The 19040-nt window shown below is 39.9% G+C and overlaps 1 protein-coding gene across 6 annotated transcripts in view; it reads left to right on the top strand.

The window, feature by feature from the left end:
• Window positions 1-1324: 1324 nt before the first annotated feature.
• Window positions 1325-19040, top strand: part of ERMP1 (endoplasmic reticulum metallopeptidase 1) — a 43712-nt gene continuing 25996 nt past the window's right edge. For 4 of the 6 annotated variants that reach the window (XR_014687236.1, XR_014687237.1, XM_084504312.1 and 1 more), the window contains exons 1-12: window positions 1326-1724; window positions 1896-2197; window positions 5957-6084; window positions 6428-6533; window positions 7421-7567; window positions 9042-9134; window positions 12384-12596; window positions 13513-13733; window positions 16322-16496; window positions 16755-16945; window positions 17569-17721; window positions 18272-18474. Coding sequence is in view for 3 of the 6 variants with exons in the window: in XM_084504312.1 (XP_084360438.1) it covers window positions 1423-1724; window positions 1896-2197; window positions 5957-6084; window positions 6428-6533; window positions 7421-7567; window positions 9042-9134; window positions 12384-12596; window positions 13513-13733; window positions 16322-16496; window positions 16755-16945; window positions 17569-17721; window positions 18272-18474 (2234 nt within the window). In the remaining 3 variants the exon portion in view is untranslated. Of the gene's footprint in view, window positions 1725-1895; window positions 2198-5956; window positions 6085-6427; window positions 6534-7420; window positions 7568-9041; window positions 9135-12383; window positions 12597-13512; window positions 13734-16321; window positions 16497-16754; window positions 16946-17568; window positions 17722-18271; window positions 18475-19040 lie in introns of all 6 variants that reach the window. The other 2 variants (XR_014687238.1, XM_084504313.1) reach the window with 1 other exon arrangement.

Raw genomic sequence — 19040 nt, 5'->3', positions numbered from 1 at the left:
AAATGAAGCGAAGGAGAAAACTCAGTGAACCAGAATTTGGAAATTTACAAAAGCACCTGAAGACGGCAAAGAGCATAGTCATCACATTTTAAGGCACCACTCCTTCAGACTTTTTTTTTTTTTTTTTTTTTTTTTTTTTTTTTTGTCCCGAAGGGTATCCCGATTGCTGCTGGGCAGCTCCCTCCGGGCAGCAGTGCTGAGTTTATCCGTAACGCTGGGTGCACCCGGGCAGCCGCGCTCCGCTGCCTGAGCGCCCCGCACAGCACCAGGGACACCTCTCCCCCCTCAGGGCCAGCCGGGCGAGGGGCTACGAGGCCATGGCTGAAACAAGCCGCCCCTCCGCCCGCCACTCCTCGCCCCGGAGCGCGGCAAGGCTGGGCGCCGCCCGCCCTCCCCGGCTCCTGAGGGGACCGAGCCCGCGTCCGTGAGCGCCTCGCCCCGCGCCCCAGCCGCCGTCCTTCCCGTGTGTGCTGCTCGTAGTGCTTTGACTGATTTGGTGTTTTTTTTTTTTTTTTTTTTTTTTTTCACTGATTGGATGTTTTTCACTGATTTAATGCTTTTATCGGTTTAATGTTTTTTATTGCTGTGATGTTTTTATTGCTTGATGGAGAACAAGTCCTACGAGGAGCGGCTGAGGGAGCTGGGCTTGTTCAGCCTGGAGAAGAGGAGGCTCAGGGGCGACCTTATCGCTCTCTATAGGTACCTCAAGGGAGGCTGTAGCGAGGTGGGGGTTGGTCTGTTCTCCCACGTGCCTGGTGACAGGATGAGGGGGAATGGGCTTAAGTTGCGCCAGGGAAGTTTTAGGTTAGATGTTAGGAAGAACTTCTTTACTGAAAGGGTTGTGAGGCATTGGAACAGGCTGCCCAGGGAAATGGTGGAGTCACCATCCCTGGAGGTCTTTAAAAGACGTTTAGATGTAGAGCTTAGGGATATGGTTTAGTGGGGACTGTTAGCGTTAGGTAGAGGTTGGACTCGATGATCTTGAGGTCACTTCCAACCTAGACAATTCTGTGATTCTGTTTTTAACGCTTTTAACGCCAAGACTCCCGCAGTTCCGCCTCCACCCCCGCCTGGGACAGCGACGGGACAGGCACCCCCCCGTCAGACGCCGGCGCGCGCCGCCCGTTGCCGGCATAACGGCCTCAACGGCCCCAACGGCCCCAACGGCCGCAACGGCCGCAACGGCCGCAACGGCCCGGCGCCGCCCGGCAGCCTCCACCCCGCCCCGCGGGGAGGGGGTGGGTGCCGCGTGCCCCGCCCCCCCATGAGCCCGCCCCGTGGCTCCGCGTCCCGGCCACCCCCCCCGGCGCGGCGCGGGTCGGGCCGGAGCGGGAGCGGGAGCGGGAGCGGGGCGGGCGTGGCGGTGTCGCCGCTCTTTTTTGAGCCTCGGCCTCCCCCGTAGCGCAGCGGGCGCGCGGGGCCATGGAGCGGAGCGCGGCGGCGGCGGTGCGGCGGCTGCGCGCGGCCGGCGGTGGCGGCGGGGAGCGCGATCGCGCCCGGCGCCCGGCGGCACCGCCGCGACAGGACGGCGACGGCGACTGCGCCGCGGGGAAGGCTCGGGACGGGTCGCGGCGGCGGCCGCAGGCGCTGTCGGAGCGGCGGGCGGCGGCGGTGGTGCTGCTGTACCTGCTGGCGCTGCGCGGCCTGGCGCACGTCGCGCACCGGCACCTGCTGAGCCGCCCGCAGCGCGGCGGGCACCCGCACTTCAGCGCGCACCGCGCCAGGTACCGGCCGGGACAGCCCCCCCGGACCGTGCCAGGGGTTCTTGCTCGCGTGTGGGTCGGTTTCTGTTCGGAGTGAGCCTTGGAGATGGGCAGGGAGGTGTAAAGCTTTCGGTGGGTTGTGCGTGAAATATCAAGCGTGCGGGCGCTGAACGTGTGCTGTCTCTCCTGCAGGGGATATCTCGACAACATAACAGCGATTGGGCCCAGGACGGTTGGAAGTCCAGCGAATGAAGTTCTTGCAGTTAACTACCTCCTAGAACAAATCAGGGCAATAGAAACTGAAAGCACAGATGCTCACAAGATATCTGTAGACGTACAGAGGCCGACAGGCTCCTTCAGCATTGACTTTTTGGGAGGCTTTACTAGTTACTACGCAAACATAACCAATGTGGTAGTGAAGCTGGAACCCCGAAATGGAGCTGAGCATGCAGTCTTATCCAATTGTCACTTTGATTCCGTACCAAATACCCCAGGTAGGTCCACATGCTCCTCCATTCCTCTGCGTTACATGAGCCACTGAGCTTGGCTCACTGTTGTCTCATACCAAGTGCTGTCATAGCCACATACCAGGACACTCTGTGTGTCAATTACTCTGTGCTTGATTTCAGTAAGATTCAGTACTTAGAGTGGCAGGTTGGTCCTGTTAAAAGTCAGCATGTTTCAGTGTTTCAGATTTTAACTTTTGTTTTCTGGTAGACAGCAAATCATAGATGTTATGTGTGGGTTTCTAGGAAGTTAGGTTGAATCCACCTTTTTTTTTTTTTTTTTAATATAGTTCATTTCCTAGGCATGTGCTCCTGATACCAGTTGTTCAGGTCTTTCCATACTTCTGTACTGATTTAAACCTGGCTTTCCTTAAACAGGATGCTTCATGCTGGGGGCTGTTCCCTCCCCCACAAACCAATCTATTTTATTCTCCTTTTTCCTGTGTCAGCTGGTATCACACTTATCTCAAATTTTTATTTTTGTACCCTTATGCTATACAGTTTCTGCATTCCTAGCTTCTGACTAAAAAAATAATTGCAGTGATCAAAAGTTAAGTTAATATGTATGTCTCTCACTGCTACTTTCACTGTTGTGTTTTCTCATTCTTGTCCTACTGCATTTTTATAAATCTAATCATGTTAAAGAATTATTGCAACATGGGTGTAAACAGCTTGGCAAATACATGGTTTAATATTGCCAGGAAACTGGAAACCACACAAAAACATTTGCTATAACTCGTAGCCACAAATATATGTTAATTATTGCAGCCGAAAAATATGTATAGGTTTCAGTCACTGACAGTGCTGTTTTTACTTAAGATTTTTTATTTACAGCCTGCACTGTATTTTTATTTCGGAAGGCAACCTCTTCGGTCTTTAGCACACAGAAGTAATCACTATGAATGATGAGATGTGAGAATTAATGAGTTGAGTGTTAGAGAAACAAAACATTTGCTATACTCTTTGCGCCTTTTTTCTGTTAACAAGTAGTGTTAGAAGAAGACTTCTTTTTCTCCTCTGGTCATGTTTAGGCAAGATGGAGTTCCAATTAAGTATAATAACTGTGTGATTGTTACACATTCACTGTGATTTAGGAACTGTGTTGATTGTAATTACTTCACTTATGTTCTAAACATGACTGCCTAGACTTAAAGAATACTTCACAAGTATAATGTAATGATGAATGAGAATTGTTTTTCGACTGATGTCTTGTGTAAGCGGCATGCCTGTTTCTTTGGGTTGTTCTACAGGGTTATATATCCATCAATAACTTTCATTCAGGCAGTGAAATATTTCACCAGCCTTTCACAGGAATGCCAGAAAAATAATGATTCCTATAGTATAGGGTTGTACAGAATATGTGGAGGAGATAGAAATCAACCTGTATGCTTGCCCTCAACCAAAAGCAGCGCTTTACAACAGCAGTGAGGAAATGCTATTTCATTTTCCTGTAGTAAAACTTCTATATAGTATAAGAAAGAACCTTTTGTTTTCTATTCTCCTGTATTTCTGTAAGTTCTTTGCTTACAGTTTTTTTTTTTTTTTAAATTACTGAAAACGTTTCGTTTAACCCAAATCAGTATGACTCTTGTATACTTCAATGAGTAGTATACATGACGAATCAGATAGAAATAGATAATCTGATGTTGATGCTTGTAGATGTGCTTTCCTGGCATGATTAATGGCCCATGAGCCCAATTGTGTGCTGATGGAAAAGATATCAAGTCTGTATAAAGTTTTTTATTTGTTTCCTTTGGGTGTTAGTATTCACACCCTTACATTAGTTTGGGCTATTCACAAATGTATCCCTCAATCATTTTAAAGCGTTACCAAGTATTTTGGTATTCAGACATTTAAAGTTATCGTTGTTGCCACTAACATTCCTGTGTATCATTTCCTGGAAAGCAAGGCAAGTACATCTCACTTTTGCTAATAGTACAGCACAGTGCAGTATTAGGGAAACAGTTTAAACAACAAACAAACAAAAAAAGAGTAAAGATAGCTCAGTAAACTGTCTGAGCTTCGATGTTTAGTCTCTTTTTAACTAAAGAAGCAGGTGAGGAAAAAAGCTTGTGAAGGAAACATGTGAACTATAAGCTCCTAACATATTTCTCTTGTTCTGATAGGCCATCTACATGGAAATTAGTATTATTTGATTCTTCTCGATTAAACTTGGAGGTGGAAATACCCTTGCAAGTATTGGTATAGATGTGGCTTATGGCATGGTTTTCTTATATTACTGATATTTGCCATAAAATCTGTTTTAAGTGTGACTGTGGCTGCTTCAATCTGGTGTGTGTGTGTGCATTTTGAAACCAGTAAGTCCTTTACTTTTCCTAGCTTCACAGTAAGATAGACAAGTGATTACTTTTCAGCAGGGCTTATCACTTCCTTGTTGAATTCTCATCAAGGTACAAGTTAGATAAAAAGAATTTGGTGAGGCTAAGAGTAGGCTATGGATAAACTTCAGGAGCAATATAATGAGGAGTTTAAATTTGATATGTTTTTGGAGCTTTTTGGAAAGCCTTTGGCAGAGTGAAGTATTCTGAGAACTAGATGAACTAACCAGTGCATTGGAAACATTTTCTTTGTATATGTGTTTGTTTATTCTAAAGTATGTATATACAATAAAATTTTGACTGAGGTTTTTGTTTATATCAATAATACTCACCTATTTTTTTAGAAGGGGCAAGCATGTCTTTTTCCAGGTTATGAGCTCCAGAAAATATACTTGTTTTATATATACCTTAAACAGTTTCAGCAGCTAATGAGCCTTCCCTAATATCATGCTGATACATACTGTGGCAAATAATGCTGAACAAACCATAGTCATCATCTCAGTGCAAACTGGCATTATCTATACAGCCCAGGCCAACAGGAATGATGTTAAAATTCTCTGTTTGCTCCCAGGTTTGATTAATTGGAGTCGGGTAGGGAGATGCTATGGCTTGCACTAGAGTGAGGGAAATGGGGCAAGGGCTAAAAGATGGGTACTTAATCAAGATGAAAAACTGGTGGGCGGTGTGTTGGAGGAGGTGTGAGGAATTGGGTGCAGGTGTAGGGTAGTGTTGGATGAGGAATGTGAACAGACCACTGAGGTTAAAGCAAAAAAGGTCTTTCTGCAAAGAAACCAGAAAGGTGGTAGACAGCATCCAATCATGAAACTACTGCATTGCAATGTATACTTTCACTTGATGAATGTTTTAAAGATGTGAATTCTGATGTATGCTTTAATTTGTGATCTTGGCTGTACATTACTTGGAGGATTTGTCCAGTTACTAAACTGCATTGTAGCAGCATAGAATTCCTTAGCGTGAGTAGTGTGGTTTCATTTTTTACATTTACAAAATAATATTCAGCTTAATGAAAATTCGCTTTTTGTAATTTGAGTATGCTGTAAGTGAAATTTATGTCCTTGTTTATTCATATTGATCTTAAGCAAAGTGATCATTATCTATTTTTCTGTTTAGTACTTAGTTAGCCTAGATCTTGTGAAGAGTAGTACTGGATTTGATACTCTGTACATCACTTGTTCAACTTTTGAACATTAGTTTTCTTCCGCTGTTGCTTCTAACTAGCATAAATACCAGGTACAAGCTGTAGCAGAAAATAGACTAAAGTTTGACACAATCATGCCATGGTTAGATTAAATGATTGAGAGGACACAAAGTCTTTTTGTCTTCTCAGGTGTTAGTTGCAATTCTGTGCATTTGTTGTAAACCATGCTGTTCTGCTGGTTGTTTTTAGGTGCCAGTGATGATGCTGTTAGCTGCTCAGTGATGCTTGAAATACTTTACACTCTCTCAAAATCATCAGAACCCTTGCAGCATGCTGTCATATTCCTGTTTAATGGAGCAGAAGAAAATATTTTGCAGGTAAGAATATGCCAGAATTATAAAATGTGTATCAAAGCTGTGAATTAAGACTCTGTCAAAAGAAAGAGTAACTACAAGTACAGTGTTTATTTAATCTGTTGATATATTAGTTAATGCCAGTGTTAACATTCTGAGAAAAATATATTTGCTGTAAAAGTGAAAAATAGATTAAGATTGTTGTCTATGTTAATTTAATTAGAATACTTTGATGTTCTGTTTTGTTTGTGTTGTGAGTGATCTGGCTGCCTTGTTTAACCTTGAGTTATAATCATACATGATGGAAAATAACACTTAGGTTGGTATGGAAGAGATTTGACCTGTATTTTCTTTGTTTTTCATCAAGGCTAGTCACGGCTTCATTACACAACATGAGTGGGCCAAGTCAATTAGAGCTTTTATTAACCTGGAGGCAGCAGGTGTAGGAGGAAAAGAACTTGTTTTTCAAACAGGTAGGAGCACGTATTGTGTCCAGTTTCTACACTGGGATAATTTGATCATGAGATAATGTAGACTTGAAAGAGTATTGAAAGTCGCTCACAAACAAAAGATAAGAGAACTGCTATGCCCTTTATCAACCCTCTGTAGCAAGTAAGTTGCTCTGCATCTTTAGATGCATGTAGGGTAAAGCACTGCAACAGAAGTTCCCTTAGAGATGGGAAACCTGTGTAGAACAGAACTAAGGAAATTGTATTTCTTTCCTACGTCAAGATAGTAAGGAAAAAAGATTTCTATATCTCTTATCTCTTACATACTAATACTTTCATATGCTTTTTTAATTTTCACATAACTCTTCCAAAATCTTTGCAGAGAGATGTTGGCATTAGAACTCCATCTGCTGCTTGGAGAGCAGCAAAACTTATCACATACACTGCTGTTATACTTCTGCTCCATCCTAGTTGGACTACAGATTTCCTTCTACTACTGCGGCTGCTTAATTTTTTACTTGCATTGAATGCTTTGATGGAGAGACTGTTCAGTAAAGAATTTTTATCTGTGATAAAGAATGTTGTGTTTAATTGGATTTATCATCCAATTTTGATGATAAATTGGAAATTCTGCTGAAGGTTGTGGTTTCTGCTTGGTCTTTGGTAGATGGTGTATCTACCTTGCCATTGAACACCCAAGGCATTCATGATTTTCCCCTCAAAGTGTGACTAAATATCTCAGGTATGTGAGTGCTTCAGCTGACACTAATGAACTTAGTATACCTTGTGGGGCAACAGCATTACAACTTTAGGGAGTTCCTATGTATTGTTTTTGTTGTTGTTACAATAAAGTTATCTTAATAGAAGTTCAAAAAATAATTGTTCTGAGCTTTCTGCTCATCTTTTATTAGGACCTGAAAATCCGTGGTTGGTACAGGCATATGTATGTGCAGCCAAACATCCCTTTGCCTCTGTAGTGGCACAGGAAATCTTTCAGAGTGGTATTATCCCAGCAGATACAGACTTCCGGATCTACAGGGACTTTGGTAATGTTCCAGGTATGGTATCAGAAGGCATGTCCATTTATCTAAGTATATAACAAGTAGACTGTTCTGTTGTTCACTATGTAAAGGTCCTCAACTTCGGTTTGGGTTGTAGTCTGGGAGAAAATTTTCCTGTCTTTTTCCTAAGGCAATAGCATTCGGCATTCCTGTGTCATGTAGTTTTTAAGAATGTTTTTGGAGACTGCTGTTTTCCAGAAAGAAACTACATGGTAGAAAATCAGTCTAAAAATTAGGGAAATGCTCCAGGAAATAGCAGTACACTTAAATACTTTGTTTTTAAACACTTTAGTAATGGTGCAAATAACTTGCTTCCAGGAATTAAATAACTAATGAAAAAAAAAAAATGAATAAACTAAAAGCAGCTTTTTTTAAGACAGTGACTTAGTAAGTAATAAATTTTCATTATTTGGGGGGGAAGGAGTGAGTGGAAGGCCAGGGTGTAATTAAGCACAAGACAGTGAAGGAAAGTTTTTTGGTTTTGCAGTGTGGTTTATAGATTCTTATCCATCCTGTAGAGAATTTTCAGTGGAAAAAAATGCGGAACAAAAAATGATATCTGAACAAACGTAATTCAAAAAAAAAAAAAGTAAATGTTCCTCACTATCTGGCGTGAGTTGCCACTGGAATTACTTCCAAGAAAAGTGATCTTTCTGAACTGGTTTTCAGAGAAAAACTTATTCTAAACTTTTCAGGCTAGAAATGTACCACAGAACATAAAATAGCTGTCTTTCTACAATTTGTTCTGTTATTTGTTTGGAATTGTACCTGGTTCATAAATGGTAAATGAATTCTCCCTAACCTTGGCTTTTTCTAAACTCATAAAAATAATTGAGCTAGAGAAGTAATTTGTTCCACTTTGTCCACTGGTAGAATTGATTTGTTAAACCTCTGCAAAATCTTGAGGAGTCAGATTGCTGACAGGAGCTTTTTGCATATGCAACTGAGTGTATGCACGCTTTGGATATGCTGAATAAATAACTTTTTTATCTTTACAAATTATTTGGGCATCTATAGAACTTTTGGACTGGCCATCTAAAAATCTGTTTACAAATCCATAGTAAAAAGAATACAGCTGGCATTTAGAGAAAGTGTTCTACAGTACTGCTTTTTTCACAGTGGAACTCTACTGATGTTTTAATGGTAAATATTTGGAAAACAAACATGTTGTTTCTTCTGAAGTTGACATGGCTAAGAATTTCCATGTGTTTCACCAGTAAAGAGACATACATTTCTGTACAGATGTTATGTAATCAATAAGTTAGTAAGGACACATTTTCATTTTAATTTGCTTTTTTTTTTTAAAAGCAGGTGGAGTTCTGGTTAGTCTTCCATAAAGCAGGCTGATTTCTGAGGAAAGTACATGTGTTACAAAGTAGACCAGTGTTTTACATGAAATTTATCTGAGGTTTCACACTTGCTTTGTGTTTTTAGGTTTACATAATTTCTCTTGCTTTTCCTCTTTCTGTAGGAATAGACCTGGCTTTTATTGAAAATGGCTATATTTATCATACAAAGTATGACACATCAGACAGAATTTTAACAGATTCGATTCAGAGAGCAGGTTGGTATTTCTAAGATTTCAATAACTTACTGACTTACTTGTTACTATCAAAAATTCAGTAATAGCTACTAAGTCTTAAAGTAGGACTACATTGTTGTGTCTTCATTTTGATGTAAGGCTACTATCTCAATAAATTTATAATGTTAAGAACTACTTGACCATCTTGGTAAAAAAAACAATGTTAACTGAACACATGCCTTTAAAATACATAGGGAATATGTTTGAGGAGCTCTGAAAAGAAAACTTTGTCACCATCCAGTGATGTTGATTTGAAAGTAATTTTAGAATCTAATTAAGGTAATCTAGCCGTTTGAGTAATTTACATTCATTGATACCTGATTGTTCAGCATTTGTCATTCCTTTTCTCTTGGTAATTCCCCTTATTGATTAATGATTGTCATGAGAGGATTATGGTTAAGTAGATAGCATAGAGATCAACTTGCCAGTAGAGATTTTTCATTTAGAATAAGTCTCAATTGACCTAACATAGCAGTATGTAGGCTGTGGATTGTTGGCGAATAACATCGATTTTCTACTAACAGATTGGATGTGTAGTAGGTTATTTCACAGATTTCAGTAAAGAAAATTACAGTAAGACTTCTAGTTTCTCAGAAAAACTAGCACAATCCTAAGCAGCTCCAGGTTTTGGACCACTGTCTTCTGTAAGCTAATAGAAGTCCACTGAGGGGTCCAGCATCAGTAAGAGCTTTAAATGTTTATTTGCACCAACACAACTGTAAGATAAAAAATAACACTTTCCTCTAAATTTCTGTTGGAAAGATGATTTTAGTGCTCATAGTGGTTAGGGAGACCATTTCTTGGTAAACATTTCACAGCTTAAAGCAAAACAAACATGTGGTTTTGGCTGTATTATGAGAGACAGGAAGGTGGTTTGTACCTGTACAAAAGAAAAGAACTTCCTTGTTTCCTTACATTACTGTCATCGAGGAAAAAGAAGGCAGGTAATTCATAGTGAAACATGGAGTTAGCTACTGGGTGCAGGGACAAGAGCAAGAAGGTAAACAGAAAATGAAACTCCTCTTTTGGTAAGGCCTGAAGTCTACTGCTTATGGGCTGAAAGAGACATTGTCTGAGCAGCCAGGGATCAAGTTAGGAAAGCCAAAGCACTTTTAGAATTGAACTTATTTAGGGACATCAAGGGCAACAAGAAAAAGGCTTCTATAGGTACATCACTGATAAAAGGAAGACTAGGGAAATTGTGGCCCCTCTTTGGAACGAAAAGGGAGACCTGGTTACACAGGATATGGAGAAGGCTGAGGTACTCAATGACTTTTTTGCCTCAGTCTTCACTGGCGGGAGTGAAGACTTGCCTTGGGCCCCAGAAGGCGAAGGCAGGGACTGTAAAAGTGATGAAACACCTGCTGTAGGAAATTGGGTTCAAGACCATCTAAAGAACACAAAGGTGCACAAGTCCATGGGACCTGATGAGGTGCATCCATGTGTCCTGAACTGGCTGATTTAGTTGCTAAGCTTCTATCCATCAGACTTCAGAAGTCATGGCATTCTGGCGAAGTTCCCACTGACTGGAAGAGTGGAAAGATAGCCCCCATTTTTAAAAAGGGAAAAAAGGAACACTCGGGGAACTACAGGCCTCACCTCTGTACCTGGCAAGATCATGGAGATGATCCTTCTGGAAACTGTGCTAAGGCACATGGTAAACAAGGAGGTGATTGTTGACAGCCAACATGTCTTCACTAAGCGCAGATTGTGACTGACAAATCTGGTGGCCTTCTCCAGTAGGGTTACAGCACTGGTGGATAGGAGAAGAGCAACTGACATCATCTACCTGGACTTGTGCAAAGCATTTGACACTGTCCCACATAATATCCTTGTTTCTGAATTGGACAAACATGGTTTTTATGGACGGACCTTACCCATTGGGTGGGTAAGGAGTTGTCTGGATGGTCACAGTCAAAGACTTGTGGTCAATGGCTCAATGTCCAAGTGGAAATCCATAAAGAGTGGTGTTCCTCAGGGGTCAGTAGTGGGACTGGCACTATTTAACGTCTTCGGTGACATGTACAATGGGATCGAGTGCACCCTCAGCAGGCTTGCTGATCACACCAAGCTGTGTTGTGCAGTTGGCACACTGGAGGGAAGGGATGGCATCCAGAGGGACCTGGACAGGCCTGAGAGGTGGGCCTGTGCAAACTTCATAAGGTTCAACAAGGCCAAGTGCAAGGGCCCGCATTTGGGCTGGGATAATTCTAAGCACAAATACAGGATGGGCAGAGAATGGATTGGGAGCAGCCCTAAGGAGAAGGACCTGGGGGTGTTGATTAAAGAGAAGCTCAACATGCGCTGTCCGTGTGCACTGGCAGCCCAGAAAGCCAACCGTATGTTGGGCTGCACCAAAAGCAGTGTGACCAGCAGGTCAAGGGAGGTGATTGTCCCCCTTCTGTTCTGCTCTTGTGAGACCCCACCTGGAGTCCTGCATTCAGCTCTGGGGCCCCCAGCACAAGGAGGACATGGACCTGTTAGAACAAGTCCAGAGGAGGGCCATGAGGTTGATCAAAGGGCTGGAGCACTGCTCATGTGAAGACAGGCTGAGGGAGTTGGGGTTGTTCAGCATGCAGAAGAGAGGTCTCTGGAGAGACCTTGTAGCAGTCTTCCAGCGCCTAAAGGGTACTGGAAAAGGGTACAGGAAAGCTGGGGAGGGACTCTTTGTCAGGGAGTGTAGTGATAGTACTGTGAGTAATGGTTTTAAACGGAAAGACGGAAGATTTAGATTAAACATTTAGAAGAAACTCTTTACTGTGAGGGTGGTGAGGCACTGGCACAGGCTGCCCAGAGAAGCAGTGGATGTCCCATCCCTGGAGGTGTTCCAGGCCAGGCTGGATGGAGCTTTGGGCAACCTGGTCTGGTGGGACGTGTCCCTGCCCATGGCAGGGGGTTGGAACTGGGTGATCCTTAAGGTCCCTTCCATTCCAAACCATTCCATGATTATCTGATTCTGAAGATACGCTTTCTCCCTTCATTGATGTAGTATTTAAATATATGAAGCTTTCCAAGTGTACTTACTTTAGGGAGAACTGTGTAGATTACCTTCTGAAAATACTTTGCACTGCTAATGATCAAATAGATATTTAGAATAATCAGTTGCATGTTCATTTCTCATGTTTTGGATAATTCAATACATTGTTTTTTTTTTTAAGTACATAGAAGAATGCTATGTACTAATTCATCAACCCTGATACAGTTATGTTGTGTATCTGCTTTTTTTAATAGGTGACAATATTCTAGCTGTCCTAAAATACCTTGCAACATCAGATAAACTGGCCAAATCTTTTGAGTATAGACATGGAAATGTTGTATTTTTTGATGTACTTGGCTTATTTGTCCTGGCTTACCCTGCTCGTGTTGGCACCATCATGAATTGCATAATAGCAGCAATTGCTTTTCTTTACTTAGGCAAGAAAGTATTCCAGCCCAAAACCAGAGGTAAGTCTAGTGTTTTGTTTTGAGATCAATCACGTTATTATTTAATAACAATTAGTAGATCAAGAAGTACTCAGGAGGTAATGGCAAATGATCTCCATAAGTCCCTTCCAACCACAACCTTCTGTGAAGGTTCTCTGATTTGATAAACTTAAGGAATAAACTTTAGGTGTACAGGAATTACTTTTGTTCTAAGAGATGAAAACTCAGTTGTGAATCATTATGATGATGAAATGACAGGCCTAGATGTCTAGCATTTATGAATTACAACTATATCTTTTATCCATTCATGAAGATTTAAACTAAATCTTTTAAAGATCTGAATATGGGGAAAAAAAAAGTTTACCTACCATCTGTATAAACTCTTTGTTCTATTAAGACAGGTAGAACATAAGAAATACGATTCATGAACTCCTGGCCATAGGCTGGAGCACATAACAACACAAACAGGAAAAATTATATCAATACTCAATAAAGGGTGTAAAACAACTTAAATCCTCTAGTTACACATTTTCATTTGAAGCATAGGAGCACACATTAAAATAAAAATTAAAAAAATCCAGAAAGCATTTTTAGAATATGAAAAAGTTAGAAGAAAAGCAACTCTGACATTTGTTGAGACCTTCTAGCTTATAGTCTCTTCACTGATTCCTTAGACAAATTTTTATTATCAGGAATATGATAACCTAGGAAATAGACTAGTTGTCTGGGAATTAATCCTGTAGGGAGGAAGGCTGTAAAAGGAGTAGGCTACGTGATATAAAGACCATTCTGTAAAGAAATCTGCAGAGTGCACTTCTCCTACAGACTTCATGTGGTCATTACAGAAGTTATGCTGAGGGTAGTTTTAATATTGATTATAGTATTTAAAAATAATAGGTATGACTGTTGAATTAAACTTTTTTCTTCTTCTTCACAGTTATTAATAACTTGAAGAAATTCTTTACTGCATTTGGCTTAATACTGTTAAGTTGGATCTCCACACTAGTAACTGTGGTTATTGTGGCAGTGTTCGTCTCTCTCATTGGACGGTCTCTTTCTTGGTATACCCATTTCTATGTTTCTGTGTTTCTGTATGGCACTGCAGCTGCAGCTAAACTCATCCTTGTGCATACACTAGCCAAGAGGTTTTACTACAAGGTAAGCCTAATTTCATTGCCAGTTTTGAGGGGTGGTGAGTGTAGTGTTTAATCTCATTTAAACATAAGGATTATTGCTGTGTTAAATGAGAGTTAACAGCCCCTTGATTTAAGTCTTTGCCCTTGCTAATGACTTGTAGCAATTCCTGCTTGGGGCCAGGGGTGACAGACAAGAGCCTTGTAGAAGACAATGTAAGGTATTGTTTCTTTTCCTCTCTGCACTCTCCCTTTCTCCTATAATTTCATTGGTAAGAGATCAAAGTAACAGCTGGATAATTTATTTTTTTTGATATCTTCAAGTGTTCTTGATACTTACAGAATTGACATCTATATGGTCTTTGAATCTTAACAGATTCTTGCTTCTGAATTTACGTGTATAATTGAGTGTCCCACAGTTTGTTTATTTTCGTACTTCTAATGAATCTTTTAATATTTTTGTTCATTATTTCATCTAATTTACCATGTAAATTTTTGTCATGAAACTTGGGATACCTGCTCTGTGTTGTATTCTGACCCATTATTATGCATGTTTGTTTGGTAAGGCCATTAGTATTCATTGCCTTCTAAGCAAATTTTTTTCAGATTGTTCACGTGAAAGCTTTTTTCTTACAACTATCAGAATTTATCATTCTGTAATGCAATAACCTGTGCTGTGTAAAGCTTTCTAAGTGGAGCTTTTGTAAAAAAAAATTTGAGTTTTCAGCCTGCCATCTATGGTTATTCTGTATGATTATTCTGATATCTGTTACTTGTTTTGACCACAACTGGACCTGAAAGAGAACTCTTTATGTTCCACATTCTTTTCTGCCATAGATAAAAGTACTTTAGGCCCCTAGAAAGTTTGATTTCGATTTTGTCATGTTACCTTTTCATTGCTGTCATTTGTCATGATTACTGCATATCTATCTTTTTTGTGCAGAATTCTTCTGTGTGGACTAACCAACACAATGTAACTTGCATAATAATGTCATAATTATAGTTCATAATAATCCCAAATGCGTAGATGATAGTTGAATTGTTTTGTATTTCTGTGGTGCCTTGAGGTATCTGGCAGATGGTGCTCTTAAAAGGGAGAAGTCAACTGCTTGAGCCTGTTTTAGGTTTACAGGTTTTAGGCATGATGGTATTTAGTCATTCGGTTTACCATTACTTATCCTTCTCAGCCGTTTGTACAAGCCTAGGGTGGTGGAATTTAAGAAACCTAAGTTGTCAGTCAAATTCAATTTCATCCAAATACTTCAAGTTTTAAAAAGTACTGATATTTTACTTGACTGGTGTACGTTCTGAGTGTATCCATTATTTACTCATCTGGAAGTTGTTTGTTTTATAGAGTATGTGTATGAATAATTTTCAGTAAAAGGTCACTAGCATTATTATTTTTTAAAGATGAACCATTTATAAAATAGATGGGACATAACCTCTATTCCAAAAGACTAGAATAAGGTACTTACTGACAGGAGAGCTTACTTTACCTAATCATTCAGTTGTTTCAGGTGCTGGATCTAGTTCTTACCTGTTGATTGTCTGAAGAACAGATCAGATGACTAGATACCGCGCCTCTCTCAATTTTATTGGCGCGCTATAGCGTGCAGTATTCCACACTTTATGCTGCCTCAGTAATTTACATTGTCCCTAAGAAGTGTTGCATAAAAATTTTGGAAGCTAATCTGTTACTTGGGTATTACAGGCAATGCCTAGGTGTTGATGAAGCAGTGTGTCTTCTGTTACTGGCTCAAGAACTTGTGATGTAATAACTTTTTGTTTTGAAATATGTTTGGTAACCCAAAAGTTTCTTATCCCTACTGCCCAACGTTTTTCACAGCCCAAAACTCAACTAAGTGCTTGCTGATAGCTGTTCAGTGAAGCAGTCCTTCTTGCTGCTAACAGCATTCACAGTTACAAGTCTTGTGCTGCAAACAGTGCAACACTGCATTTAACTAAAGACAACAAATAAAAACACATTTTTAAGGGTTAAATTTTTTTTCTAAAACATATCTGATATTAACTCAACCATACATGTCCTCTTCAAAACAAATAATGTATGAAAAAAGCAGACTTCTGAAGTGACAGCTGTGGTGTGACACATAAAAGCACCAGTGTAATGTTTATCCAATAATAACATTACTTGCTTAAGAAGTAGTATATTAACAACTGCTGTGCAAAAGCAGTTTAGAATTTCAGGAGGTGTATGTAATTCTTTTCACGCATAAGTAGTACATAACTTGTTGATATGCTTCACAAATACCAGTGCTTTTTATAAAAAGACCTTATTGCATATGTACCTGAACCATTAGCCTGCCATCTTCTTGGTATTGTAATTTGTACTCCACTCCTGTCCATCCCATTCTGTGTAATCTCTTCTTCAAGCTAAGTCAGAGCAGATGGTTAAGAAAAGAAAAGCACCTACAAGTGAAAACTGTCATGACTAACTCTATGGCAGGGAGAGTCATGAGATGATAAATGTTTTATGTGGACAAAGCAATTGTAACAATTACATAGAAGAAATCGGAGTTTTTGTGTGTGTTCTTAAGAAACACGATACACAAAATATTTCTGCTCGGCAATAACTGATTCCCTTTTTTGTTACAGAATATGAATGACCTGAACCTGGGAGATGTGTTTTTTGATGCCTCATTGCTGATTTGGACTATAGCATTGGCTGTGATTACTCAGATAGGCCTTTGTTCAGCGTTCATTTGTATGTTGTGGGTGGCATTTCCATTACTCACTAAGCTGATGATCCATAAGGAATTCAGACAAAAAGGTATGAGTTTGTGGGGGGGGAGATAATTGCAGCGTTTAGAGCAGAAAACCTGTGTTTTTTTGTTTTTTTTTTTTTTTGTTTGTTTGTTTTAACATAAGAGTAGTTTTGCAGTGGTTTTGGAAGAGTTACATTGGCATCTGCTATGTAAAATGGGGTCCTTTTTTCCTATCCATCTCAGGGTGAGGACTAGTATTATACATTGGGCCTTGCAGCAGTGTTTGGATATATTATTAATGCTATGTGCTTTATGTTTTGTAGGTGCCACAATTAAGTTTCTTGTGCTGTACATGCTGGGAATGTTTGTTCCCTATCTGTATATAATGTATCTTAGTTGGACTATATTTGAAATGTTTACTCCTATCATGGGACGAAGTGGTTCAGAAATTCCACCAGATGTAGTGTTGGCAGGATTTATTGTGGCCATCACTATGATTCTGTCATCCTATTTTGTAAGTAGAGTTTTTAAATGATGTTGAAAACTTCTAAGCTTTCTCTAGAGTTGAAAAAAAAAATTTTTTTTTCTATACTTCTGTTTGAAATTAATGGTATTGTTGAACATCTCAAGTGTTAATACAAGGAAATTCTAGGAAATGTGAAGGATCCTATGTTTTATGTTAGAGAGAAGTAATTGAAGCAGGGATTACAAAAATGTATCTGCTCAGTCGTGGTGTAGTAATAACTGGTGTAAAATACAAAAAATTGATGATAGCATTTGAACAGGTATTCATTTTAGGTGGAGTGTGGTATGTGGCTGAACAAAACATGTACTACATTTCCAAAAAAAGAAAAAAAATGTTGTTGTTTTTTTTTTTATGCTGCCCTTGCTGCAAAGTTTTCAGGACTTTTTTTTGGCACATGTTTTTAAAAAGATTTTTTTTTTTTTTGAAAGTTTTGGAAAGTAGTCACCTTTTTTTCCTTCTAGTTTTAGATATTGAGGTTGTGAAGTCTTTCTGTATCATATAGCATGTGTAATACACGTTCAATTCCAGAAGTGAATTTTAGAGTTACACATAAGTGTCTTTCATTTCTCAGTCTTGTAGTTTTATAACTGGACTGTCTCTTTGTTCTCTAGATTAACTTCATTTACCTTGTCAAAAGTACAAAACTGACGCTAATAACTTCAACTGCTGTGTCTGTAGTCACTCTGATTCTCGTTTGCAGTGGAATCTTCTTTCCTTACAGTTCTGATATGGCTAACCCAAAGCCTAAGCGAGTCTTTCTCCAGGTAAGAAGAGTCTTGCATATCGTATTGATTCTGTGCTGCATGCAAGAGGGTTCTTTGGTTGTTTGGTTTTCTTTGTTTTGTTTCTTATTAGTTATTACTGTTTTTAAAGAACTTAAACCCTGAAGTAGTCTCTATTGTTTGCTTGATTTAAATTCTAACATTTTTTTTGTAGATTTGATCAAATTGCTGCTGTTCCCCCTGTTTAATTTGCATGTCTAGTCTTCTCAGAAGAATAGGTATTTTTAGGTGTATTTAAGTATGAGTTAAATAAGCAATTATCATTACAGAAGTGAATGCAATGGGAGATGTCTAAATATTTACAGGCACAGACATCTATTCAAATTACATGTTTTTATGGTGTTCTGTTTTATCTGTGTAACTGTATTCATAAATGCTTAGATTTGTGTTGAGTACATAAAATGCATTGAGTACTGAAAATGCATTAGACTTTAAGGGTTGATATGGTGGATATTTCAGAATGACTTTTGACTTGCAAACTGCACAGACTCTTAGCATCTTTCTGCGCATCTTTTTCTACTTCTACTTCCAGCACATGAGCAGAAGATTTCATGACCTAGATGGAAACCTGGTTAAAAGTGACTCTGGTATATGGATTAATGGATTTGATTATAATGGAATATCTCACATAACTCCCCACATACCTGAAATCAATGACACCATTAGAACTCCATGCGAGGAGTGGGCTCCTTTTTGTGGCCTGCCTTGGATTCTACCAGTGCATTTCATGTTCCGGTTGGTGTGAACACTGCTTTGTTTGAGCATTTGCTACAAAGCCCATTGGTTATGCAGTTTATGCAATCTTACTTCTGTAAAGGACAAAAAAAATAAGTCTAATCTTGGCTTAAAAGTAAATTATCCTTCCCTTTCAGCAGATGCTTGAACTTCTGTGTAGGTACAGTGTCATCTGCCACAATCTATGAGAGAGATTGCTGGGTCTGCTGGAGGACTTCTAGATGTTGATGTGTGGGAAAACAAATATTGGCACCAGTGGAGAAAAAAGCAAGGGGGAGCTTCTAATGGGCACTTCATAGTAGGAGTATGTGTTTCTTCCATGTTTCTTCTGTGTCAAGTCCAGTTGGAGGCCAGTCACTAGTGGCGTTCCCCAGGGCTCGGTGCTGGGGCCGGTCCTCTTTAATATCTTCATCGATGATCTGGACGAGGGCATTGAGTGCACCCTCAGTAAGTTTGCAGATGACACCAAGCTAGGTGCGTGTGTCGATCTGCTTGAGGGTAGGAAGGCTCTGCAGGAGGATCTGGAGAGGCTGCACCGATGGGCTGAGGTCAACTGCATGAAGTTC

Source organism: Aythya ferina (assembly GCF_964211825.1).
Source record: "Aythya ferina genome assembly, chromosome: Z".
In the NCBI taxonomy this organism is placed as follows: Eukaryota; Metazoa; Chordata; class Aves; order Anseriformes; family Anatidae; genus Aythya; species Aythya ferina.
Note: the sequence above shows the minus strand (reverse complement) of the source record. Positions and strands in the feature narration are given on the sequence as shown.